Source organism: Limulus polyphemus, unplaced genomic scaffold, assembly GCF_000517525.1.
Source record: "Limulus polyphemus unplaced genomic scaffold, Limulus_polyphemus-2.1.2 Scaffold433, whole genome shotgun sequence".
Lineage (NCBI taxonomy): Eukaryota > Metazoa > Arthropoda > Merostomata > Xiphosura > Limulidae > Limulus > Limulus polyphemus.
In genome coordinates this window covers 323,266-335,836 of record NW_013666043.1, presented here as the reverse complement: position 1 = coordinate 335,836, position 12,571 = coordinate 323,266, and the positions used below count along the sequence as shown (strand labels likewise).

General features: G+C 31.8%; 1 protein-coding gene across 1 annotated transcript in view; it reads left to right on the top strand.

Moving 5' to 3' along the window:
• Window positions 1–12,571, top strand: part of LOC106458236 (ankyrin-3-like) — a 217,974-nt gene that overhangs the window by 160,648 nt on the left and 44,755 nt on the right. The window contains 4 exon segments of the mRNA XM_013917714.2: window positions 6,480–6,576; window positions 9,647–9,810; window positions 9,813–9,874; window positions 10,022–10,273. Coding sequence (XP_013773168.2) covers window positions 6,480–6,576; window positions 9,647–9,810; window positions 9,813–9,874; window positions 10,022–10,273 — 575 coding nt within the window.

Here is a 12,571-nt window from a genome sequence, read left to right as displayed (position 1 = left end):
GTTTTTGGAAGTTGATACTAATAACACTACGCTTAATAGTGATTTAGAAAGCATACTGTTGTATTAATTTTGTGAAAAATCACCAATTCTGAAAGTTTGGAACTTAAATAGATTAAATAATGAAAAAGATGCTTACTCAGAAGTGATAGAAGTTGCTAACTAAATGACTTACATGGTCAACATTAGGATTAAATTGCCAGGACATAGCTTTTCTAGTCACACAGAACCAACACTGACTGAGGAGTAACCAATTGACAAGGTTAGCTAAATATGATTAGACTGACTTAGATAAAAAGTGGTAATCAAAATTTAGGAATAGAATTCATTTAAAAGTCTCCAATACAGAAGCCAGAAATAGAAGAAAATGAAGTTGAAGATAAAATTTTATGGTTCATTACTTGATTTCTTCAATAACTAAAACAAAATGAGAAAAATGTTTGAATAACACACATATAAAGGACAAACAGTGACTAGGTACTAATAACACAGGCCCATGAATTTAAACTTCATAAAAGTTGTTTTGGTTTCAATAACGGATTTTCCATAATTCAGCTATGCAGATTTCAAAAATAATATTCATTTTTTTCTATCACGTAAGGATTTTTTACAAACTGGGAAGAAGAAAAAACTCTTTATTTAGATCAAAAACACTGATGTCAAACGAATATGCATCCTCATTCATCCTGATTGTTTTTGTGAAATCTACGTCTTTTAGTCTCAAAACTACGTGCCGTCGACTTTCTTTTATGTATTGTATCTGGAACATCTCGTTTCAATGACCAGCAGTAATCAGCCATCATGCTGATGTTCCATCTTCCCTGATACCTCCTCTCCATTTCCCTGATATCTTGATGGAACTTTTCCCCTTGTTCTTTGCTGACAGCACGAAGATTTTCATGGAAATAGAAAGAGAAACACATCACTGCATAATGAATAAAAAACTAAACTAATTGACAGCTATTTTGATGAAAAATTAATTATTTCTAAAGAAATAATGGATTATAAAGGGGTGCTCGAAGATTGAACAATCTTCCTTCGTCCTGCTCGAGGATAAGGTATGGGTATAGTCATGGTTGAGAACTTGGTTGGATTGGTTTTATGTAACTCTAATAAATAGCCGATCTCGGACATATGATCCTTCAAGGCAGCATGGATCTATAAATCCTATGCCATGGAATTTGATGTGGGGGAAAATGGGAGTACCCCAAGAAAACCCACTTTCACTGGTAAGGTGCCAATCCATTACGAGTGCCTGTTTAACATGATAAAAGAGACACATGTTGGAGGAGGCAAGAGTGATTGGCAGAACTGTAAATTTAATAAAGTGGCATGGAATTTTTCAGTTAGCAGACTTTCATTATGAAGGAATTCTGGTTGGGGATAGGTCAGATCATGATGGAAACTTCATCCTCACTGGTGGAGGGACGATGGAAGAAGTAGGACTGTAAGAGTAGCTTGTCAGTCTGTCTGATCATTCAATGAAGGGGAAGAGTTTGTGGAAGTGTCTATTTGTAAGGCATTTGGTGAGATTGATGATGAAGGAATGGCAGGCAGATCTGACTTATAGGATGGGAAGGGTTATATTTTATTTAGGATACTGGTTTGTTGTGATTTCTCTGTGGTGCTTACTGGTTGTACAAGGTTTTCTGGTGGTTGCTAGGTGTAGGGTTGCTTTTCTCCTTTTTGCTGTGGTTATTTCCATTGATTTGTCTTGTTGATTTATATTGTTGATAGATGCTGTCTGTTGGTTCATTACTGTTGTTTGATTCAAATGGTGGATTTGGGTGTCTTGGTTGACAGCAGGTGTTGTTTGGGATAGGTGTGGAGGTTATGTGGGAGGTATGCTACATAAGGTTGGGGCTGAGCATGGCTTTAGATATGATTTTTCCACCTTCAAATGGTAGAAGTTGAGGAAACAGTCTTGTGTTAGGATAAAGTCTGCAGTGTGTTTGGATGGTGCTACAACTTTTATGAAGTGAAAAGGCAGTCCTGTTTTCCTGGAAGTTATACGGTGGATGGCATGAATCTTTGAATGGGTGCTTGTTTCTAGGACTTGAAGGATTTCATGTGTAGTGAAAGAATAACTGGAATACTTACTAAAGAATATAAAACACACCAAACAAACAACAGGATGTAATTATGGATATACAGCCATATTCCTCTCTGTCAGAGGTCTTTCTGAAAACATGCAGAGAATATGTAAAAAACACAAAGTCTGGATAACAGCAATAGAGGGGTGGAGGGGTTGTGAACCTTCCATTAACATGCCCCTTGTTCCAAACAGACAGGTTTTGTCCTTTATATATATATATAAATCATATTCCTATCATTCCCTTTATTGTATAGTCTTCTTCTGTGGCATGGTGGGCTATTGCAGATAGATCAGTATTACTAAGTCTTGTGTGTCTATTATGTTCAGGAATTGTAACTTCTGTTGGTCTTTTTGTTTCTCCAATGTATTCGAATCCATAATCATACATGATGTTGTAAATAGTGCTTTTCTTTTCTATTGGTATGTGAGCATTTATCATCTTTGACGCAAGTTAACATTAACTATGTTCGTAGATGGTGCCACGTCCTTACACCAAAAATAAAAACACTTTATTAAATTTTCTATAAAATAACATACATATAGTTGGTGGGGGAGAAGAGGACAGAAATGTCTTATATACCTCAGAGAGTGCGGTAGCATTCTCTGTGGAGGAATACAATGAAAAAAATGGCCACCACTATTGCAATACTACATAAATTTAGATGAAGTATCTCCTCCATTAGCCATTGTAAGGCTGATATGAAGAGCCGTTTCTTGATTTATACCCACTTCCTACTATGACCTGTGACCTTTCAACTTTGGCCCATAAGACACTTCTGCAGCCAATAACCGTCAATTCATTAATAACGTGAAACACTGGAAGGACATTAAGAGCTGGATGTTGAAAACAGGTAACAGGTAGCACCCATACCAAGACTACTTTAACTACTACCTCTTCCTACACAGTCACTTTAACCATTGCACAGTGTATGTTATATTTTAGATATATATATACATATTTAGTTCTTAAAGTTTACACAAAAATTTTGGTGAGGTAATAATGAATACTGTAATAATATGTTATGATATAAATAAATTGTGTGAAAGTTAGGATTTTTGTGTTATTTATCATAGCATCTACCCCCCACATTTTTTCAAGTTCATAACACAGACAAAGGATGGGTATCTCAGCTTGTTGGTTATAAATCACAATAAAAAAGATAAAAGAAGTCTTTCACACACATTATGTTAGTCTAAAATAAAAGTCAGCAAAACCTGGATACCCTCTATTAAAAAAATTTAAATAGTTAGTCATTTGAAATTCCATTAGAAACCCCAGTCAAGTGGATAAAGTTTTGAACTCAGGTTCAGATCTCAGTTGCTGCCAAAAATAAAATAAATTCCTGAACAGGACTTTCCTAAAGACAACCTCAGAGCAATAGAGAATAAAAAGTAAAATTTCTAATTACTAACTACATATTAGTTAAATACAATAAGTAAAGATAAAATATATAAAAATATTAAAAATGATAATAATTAGATTGAATAATAATAATAAAATAGCTACCAATTAATAATAAGAATTAGATGACATATAATTATCATTATTGAGACAAAGTGAATAATTGTATAAAATATACTTTTGGAAGAAGTATTTTAAAGTTTTAGTTTGGCATTTCTATATCACATGATTTAAAAATAATTAAATAAGGAAGCAGAAAGATAGAAACAGTTATCAGAAGAGATGGCACATCTGTTAGGTGAGCAAGCAACTATAACAAATTCACTAAATCAAACATCAGAGTTACATAAAGTACTTACAGTAAGATATTAATCGTTCTCATGGTTAGCAGTTTATAGAGAAATTTCTGTCTTCAGTAAAAATACACCTACTTTACAGTGGACATCATCATCAATTTGAGAATACATGTCATCTTGGTTACACTGTAAATAAGATTTTAACTTCATTCTCGTTAATAAGCAGTCAATACCATTAAAGTTACACCATTTTAATTTACTCTGTCACTGTCTTATTAAGTAATCTAACATTATATTAAATGTATTTAACATTTCATGAACCATTATTGTATTATTCATCTTCGATACTTGCTTCATCTTATTTCATACTCTGTTATATTTATACATTTGAATATTAAAAATGGTGGTGATATAACACCTTCCTTATGTTAGTACTACATGTAACAACAAAATTAGAAACACAAATATGGGAGAGTACTGTTGTTATAGCCAAGACTCAACATGATTTCATTCTGATGATATTTATGTAAGCATACATTTAGAGGTTACTTATTTTAGTATTGATGTTCTGTCCTACTGAAGATGATATATAGTAAATGGATATAAAATGCTTGATATGTACGTGTGGTCATAGCTTGTATTTATGTAGAGCTTGCAGATGGTACATGAATGTTGCTAGAGTAAACCGTCTACATGTATAAACTTATAATGGATTAAAAAGAAGGCATGAAGCAAAATTTAGTTTCTTTAAAACTAGAATACATATATTATAGAGTGTATTAGAAGCTAATCCCACTGTATGAAGAAATAGCTTTTTCTATGGATCATAGATAAAATATCATTGTGTAGCTACATGTATTACAATGAAAGCTACATCAGGAGACAGAATGTCTAGTACTTTAGTTAATATTAATGAGAGCATATAGTTTTTATTGCAGCTAAAAGAGTAAATTAGACAATATAAATTGTGCTATAGATGTATTAGAAACAGAAAAACAAAAAAATATTATCCATCTGGACAAGGATCTTTATAATTGTTCTGCTTCTGAATAAGTTGGTTGTTGCCAGATGATTTTGCTTATAAGTATAAACATTCATCAAATAGCTCCTCAGTAATATTGAGTCAAAGTATTAGGTATTTATGAGAGCAAAACCACACTATACAGTGTGAAAATATTTTATAAATACTCAAAAGTACATGCAGTTCTATAAGTTTCTCACAATATGTACATTATTTATATATAACATACAAAATATTTTTGTGATAGTAATTTTTTGTTTCATTCAATGCATCGTATTTATGAAAAACTAGAGTTCAACTTACTCATATTTGCTTATTGCTCTTTATAATAAAAAGATCATGTGAGTCATGAAACTACAAACAAAATTTTTCAGCACCTACATATTTGGTTCACAGCAAATTCCTAATTATCTGACAGCATGGATGGACTTATGGTTGGAGGTTTATACTATAGTCATTTCTGAGAATGCATATTCATTTAACAACATTGTTAAACAATTAAGCCAAAGGACAGTGTTTAGAAGAAGACAGCTCTCACTGCTCCCCATGGAAACAAAAAAAATTCATGCAGCTAAATGTTTAGATCAGTAACATGTACCAAAACCACTCCCAAGCCAAGCAAGACCAATAACATCTCTAAAAAGTTAAGGCTATGGTTAAAAGATAGAACCCTATGACCCAAAAGACCATTCTGATAAAGATGGGCTAATTTCATGGTACCAGTAACAAGAAAATAAAAAACAAGTTGACAACAGCTCATAAGTTTCCAGTTACATGTTAAAATCAGTAGCTGTTTTTTTGTGAGAAAGGTGACTAAAGAAACCTAAATTACAACAGTTCCATTCAACTCTAATACAACTGCAATATACTTTTTTACAAAACAGGAAAAACAAGACAATTGTACGTTTCTCAAATACATCATTTATTCACGACCATGTTTTCACCAATAAAGGCATCATCAGGTGAAACCATGGTCATGCTTAAATGATGAATTTGAGAAATGTACAGTTGTCTTGTTTTTTTCCTCAATTTTGTAATTATGTAATTTCACCAAGTACCATTTTTAGTCTGGTTTTAAGTGTTGTCTTAGAAGCAATTTCCATAAACGGTGGAGGTAAGTTTGTTGAAACATTTGTTCTAAGATTGATCTCTCAGTTTGTGGAAGTTGCAGTGTTTGACAATAGTGTATAGTCATGACTATCAGACTGAGTATAATTGACAAGGGAAGAGTGGGACCTGAATATCATTTTTAGTTGTGATCTGTGTATTTATCTTGCTTTGATCAGAAGTTATTGATAATTGTTTATACGAGGTATTATTAACCTTTAGTATAACTGTTGTAAAGATGCAGTACTTTATTAATGTTTAATTGGAGTCAGTTAATGTTAATGCTTTGATTATTTAAGCTAATAATTTATAAGTGATCTTTTAATTAGATTTAATGAAATATGAAATTGTACTACCTTTTTTCTACTTAGTTTTTTTAACAGTTGAAAAATTTTCAATGATTTTATATATTTTTTTCATATTTATTGGATCATTAAATGTTTTGTTTCGTTAATTTATCAAAAGCAGAGTAATGTCAAAAAATAGTTATGTACAATAATTTTCTCATAAGTGTTTTAGCATACCAAAACATCAACACCTTTCTATGTATATGTTTTTAAGGAGGAACTACTAAAGCACAGTGGGAGGATGTGACTGGATCAACACCTCTGACCTTTGTTAATGACTGTGTTTCATTCACAACTACAGTATCAGCAAGGTATGATACTACGTGTATTCAAATAGTATAGGGACATTAAAGTAAACAAGTCAGTAGAAAAAATTTTATATGATTCCAAAAATATTTCTAATTTTCCTATTTTGAAGTATCTAAATATATTCCAAAATATCTGAAAATAAATTTATATTTTATTATTATTTTTTTATTACTAATATTTGCAATCTAATTTTACAGATATTTTAAGGAATAATATTTTTAATGTGTTTTTAGTACTTTTAGAAATGTAAGATAAATTATACAATTTTTATGGAAATGGATGTTTATGTTGTGCTAAATAAAATAAAATACTCTGTAGTTTATACAGAAAATTATTATTTTTTGATGGGATCATGTAAAAAAAACCTGAAAATTATTATCCATTGGCTGAGGTTTTAGTGATAAATCAACATTAAAGCAGTTTGAAAGTCCAAGGTGTTGTACACGGAGAGAGATGTTTTATAAATGCAGAATGCTAACACATTTTAATAATAGATGAATTGCACTATTCTGTAAAAATGAAGCAATGTAAAAGGGATAATATGATACCCAATTTTTTTATTTAAATTGTATACTCCACAATTTTATGGTTCTAGAGAGTATACACAATTTAATAAGAAATTAAAACTCGTAAAGTAATTAAAAGACAATTTCAAAAATTTAACATTGTTGGAAAAGTAAATTAGCCAAATAGATTATAATCATATAAAATAATAAAACTTCATAAAAGGTAAGAATAATCATTTAGAGAAAATAAGCAAGTTAAGAAAATATAACAAAGAAACCATTATAAATCATTCAAGTAAGGTAACTTATAACTTTCCAATTAGAATTTACATGATATAGAAAAATGGGTTTGGACCAATAGTCTATACTTTGTTATCCTACCAAAAAAAAACCTTAAATATTAGGATTATTTATTCAATTTTGAGCAATTGTTGCAGCTGTTCTCCAAACAATTAAATGCAGAGAAAGTAATGAATCATTTGAAAGTATAAGAAATCAGTTTAATGGCATAGGTCTAATATACTTTAATGAGTATAACACTGTAAGAAAATTTACCAATTTAAATATGCAGGAATTTTTAGCTTTAAAAAATTTCAAAGTTAATAGTGATTGTGAGACCCGATAAGAAGAATAGTGTGGTTTTATTAAATAAAATAGATTACACAAATGAAGTTAATGAAATTTTAAATCATAATAAATTTGTGAAATTGGATAAAGGTCCAAAACCAGAGAAAATATATTGCAAAGGACAATTTTTTTAAAAAACAATGAATATCATTCTTTAAGACCAGTTGGTTCCCATGCAGGGATTATGTATGGTGGTTTTAAGATTAATAAAGGTGGATGTCCTATGAGACCAGTAGTGTCAGGTATATGGGTTGTTAGTTAATTTGCTAAACCTTTTTATTAGAAATGAACATACCATAAAAAACAGCTCTAAAATGTCACAAGAAATAAGAAATGTAACTTTGAAAATGAGGTGTACTGTGCTAGTTTTAATGTAGAGTGTTTAAATACCAATATGCCATTGAAGGAAATTTAAAATCCCTGCATAGAACTAGTGTACCGTAAAGATAATGATGATATGAGCTTTCTGAAATGTGTTTTCAAGAACTCATGAGTTATGCAACTAAGGGATCTCATTTTCTGTTTTTGAGAGTGAAATTTATGATCATTTGGATGAGGTTGCTATGGGGTCAAGATTAGTGCCATCAATTGCAATTGTGTTTCATGAAACAAATAGTGGCTTGAGGACTCTGGTACAATTCTTGCCAATATATTGTATAAAATATATGGATAATACTTTTACCATCTTTAAAGAAGTTGAGTTTTTTTTATGCTACCTCATCAGCAAACATCCAAACATTAGGTTCACTATTGAATACCAACATAATCACAAACTGCCTTTTTTAGATTTACTACTTCATAACAACAATGATGGAAAATTTTCATGTGAAACTTTCCACAAAAAAAACATTTACAGGATTATATTTAAAATTTGAAAGTTTTGTAACTTTTTTAAAAAAAACCTCTTAGAATACTTGTTCATTGAGCATATGAGTTATCCAGTGAATTTAAATTTTTTCATAAAGAAATAGAAAATATTAAGGAATTCCCAATAAAAAATGCTTTTCCAACAATGATTACAAATCAAGTTATTTGTGATTATTTAAATAAAAGGGTCCTTCTTGCATCTTTCGTAGGAAGTAATAAAACAAAACATTTCTTTTGTTTTCCCATATACTGGAAAGCAGGTGCTGGGGATTGGAAATCAGTTAAGAAAAAAAATCTAATAGAATTAACTGCAAGTAGAATGTAGGTGTCCTAAATGTAATTTAAGTTATAAGTTTTCTACTAGAGCCTTAAAAACACATGTAACTTGGAGATCTACTTCACATTCAAATCTTAAGAGGCATGCACCATACAGTTGTAATGAACCTATAAACAGAAAATTTCAAATTCTTGACCAGAGCTAATAATGAACAGAAATGAAGAATAAAGGAAAGTATATTAATTGATAAACCTAGATTAAACAAACAGAATAATACAATCATCTATTTAGAAGGAAGTTTATTTGTATATTATAATGGTTTCTATTATCCAAATCCATCAAAAGTTAAGCTTCAGTTAAGCAGCTGGTGCAGGAATCAAAGCCATTCAGAATTATAAATGAAAAAATAAATATGTGTTAGTATTATAGACATTATAAAGCTTATGAATAAAGTTTATTTGCTTTTTAATATTTAGTTTTTCATGGAAAAGCTTTATTAGTCTTTTAACTATAATTTAAAAATCAGCTTTTTTTTTCTGTTTACATTAAATAATGAATGAAGAAACTACTCGTAGTGTGATTGTGCAGAGTCATGTGTATATGTTTTTTTAGTATTGAAAAATAAAGTGCAAATACTTTTGCTTTGTAATCTTAAATCATTACTACAAAACTAGTTTAACTCATCATAACTTATATTGTTAATTAAGAGAATATTTTATTTGTAATCATAAACTTAATTGTATAATGGCACCAGACGGAGGTAAAATGATAAAATTTTCTGATATTTTCGTAAAGGTTTTGGTTGATGGACTGCAGACAAGTTAGTGAAGTTGGAAAGTATGCAGCTGAGTTGTATAGAGAAGCAATCTATGTTCCCTTCATGGCCAGGTTTGTGGTGTTTGCCAAGCGTTATGAACCAATGGAGGCTGAACTTCGAGTATTTTGCATGACAGATGACAAGAAGAGAAGACACTAGAGAGTCAAGAAAACTTTACTGAAATAGCTAAGAGTCGAGAAGTTGAAGTAAGCATATACATTTGTTTGTCCATACATAGACATGTAAATTTATAATTGTTTAGTCTTACCGTGCCTGAAGATTCTTATTCAGTATGAATTCTTGATCAAGTCTCACATTAGTGAACATGCCTAATATATGTTCTTTCTGAACAGGTTATGGAGGGGAAATCTCAATATCTGGAATTTGCTGGAAACTTTGTGCCAGTTACTAAGGCTGGAGAACAGCTGGCTCTTAACTTCCAGGCCTTCAGAGAAAACAGATTACCATTCATAGTCCATGTTAAAGATCCCCACCAAGATCCTATGGGTAGAATAGCTTTTATGAAAGAGCCTAGAACAGGCCGTGAAGAGCCTTTACAGACCCCCATCTGTAACTTAAATATTTCATTGCCTGACGTTTGTAAGGTAGGGGATCTGCCAATTTTTCGTTATACAAAATCGTAAATTTTTGTTTATAAATTGTACTTGTAATTTAATTGTCTAACATGAAACAAAGGTTTTGTATGTGTTTTACATGGATTAGAAAAGGTTAGACACACTTGTTAATACAAAATTTGGATGGTGTTCAGAGTTTACAGTCAATCCTCAAGAACTGTAAGTAAGCTTGAAAGCCAAGGTTCTAACATTTTTTTTTCCTGTAGCTTTTGATTAATCATATTTTTCCTTTGCACAATCTTGCCTTGTATCTTGTATCTGAATTCATACACTAAATACTAGAACTTCTCCACCTTTTAACCCTATAGCTTTTGGCACCATTTTTAAATTCCTTTCTGCATATAGCACTGCATTACATTCAAAATTTAATTAAACCACTTTACTATAAATATATGAAAATGAAATCAACATTATAATGTATGTTACAATTTGAATTTTTATGTTATCTAAGTTTTAATTACTTTGTTTCAAAGGAAAACTTTAAAAAAATACTTAAACTCCAGTTTTCATGTCATGTGAACCACACACTCAATTTAGCACCATTTCTCTCTTACCACATAAGCTGGAAATCTACCGGAGCTTCTACACACTAAGTATGTATGTTTGACCTAAATAACATATGAGATCTAACATCTGCATGCTGGGTTGTCTGGGAAACAGATATCAATTTTCCATCCCTTAATGATTGCCACCCCCACCTTCTATACTTTGCCTTGAGATCTACAACATACATGTAGTTAGTTAACATAAATGTATATAGTTGGAAGAAAGAGCTAGGCTTACACCATACTCTATCAACAGTTAATTTGAAATTGGTGCACAGTTTTTCTTATGGTGTATATGTAACTACCATTTGTATTGTTGTCTGCTTGATCGCCTATAGCATATACGGTGGTTTCTTACCTAAGTATGCTATAGTTAGAGAGACAGTTAAACTGTATTTACGTCTTACTTTTATATTTTAGTTAATTATGTATTATGTTTGTTTTAAAAATCGTATTTGAACAGTCTTGTTTTGGTAACGTATGTCTGTAAGAATCTGATAATACATGAAGAATTTGAAAGGAAAAAAAAACTAATAATGAAAGATAAAGACTTCAAATTACACATATAAGAAAAATATTAGCTAAAGACGCTATCATTAGTTTTATTTAACAAAGGTCTTTTTCAGATAAGAGATATAGCAAAAAACGTATGTAGAGTTTTTGAAGCTCTTAATTTATCAAGTGGTCACAAGTAAATAGACACCTAATTTTTCGTCATTTATCTGATTTATGCTAATTTGTGTTCACAGAGCACTATATAAATGAAAATGTCTGCACACTAATTATCTTGTGCTACAACATGCCTAGAACTCAAGGTTCTCTCGAATTGTCAGATTTTGTTAGAGGAAGGATAGTTTTGTCAAGCAGATGGTGGAATAAATCAGCAGCAAATTTTGCAGAATTTGGGAATCCCGCTTTCGACAGTCAACACAATCATCGTGCAGTTCAGGAAACAGCAAGGAAACAACTGAGCAGCGTCCAGGTCATCCTGGTCCATCGGAGAGGTCAAAAAGGGCTGTCTAGAGGAGCATTGAAATGGATCCCAGATTAACGACTGCAGAAGTGGCCAAAGTTGGTGGGATGAGTCCAAAATCTGTTCAACGGATTCTCCACAGATTGGGTTATCGTTGCAGAGCAGCTAGATGGAAGCCCTTATTAAGACCTGCCAACATAGTCACACGAAAGAAGTGGGCAAGTGATATGATGACCAAGCCTCTGAACTTTTGGAAGACCGTATTGTTCTCAGACAAATCAAGATTCGCTCAATTTTCGGACAGTGGAAGGAAATGGGTCTGGAGAATGCCTCACCAAGAGTTTTGGCTCAACAGATTGCAGCCAACTGTGAAACATGGTGGTTTCAGCGTGATGGTTTGGGGAGCTGTTTGGGTTGGTGGGAGATCAAGCTTAATGGAGTGCGTTGGCAACATAAATTTTGCGAAATACGTCGAAATATTGGAGGAAGGACTCTTGCCACTTTATTCCTCAGGTTTCGTGGACAAGAACACAACGTTGTTCCAGGAAGATGGAGCACCGTGTCACACTGCTAGAAACACCCAAAAGTGGCAGGAAGAAAATGGTATCCAGAAGTTGCTCGGGCCGAGCCAATCTCCTGACTTGAACCCCATTGTAAATCTATGGGCCATACTCGACCGGCAAGTCAGTAAACAACCAAAAAAAAAACCAACTTCGAAGAGCGATCTACTCCAAGTTTTGAAGCAAGAGT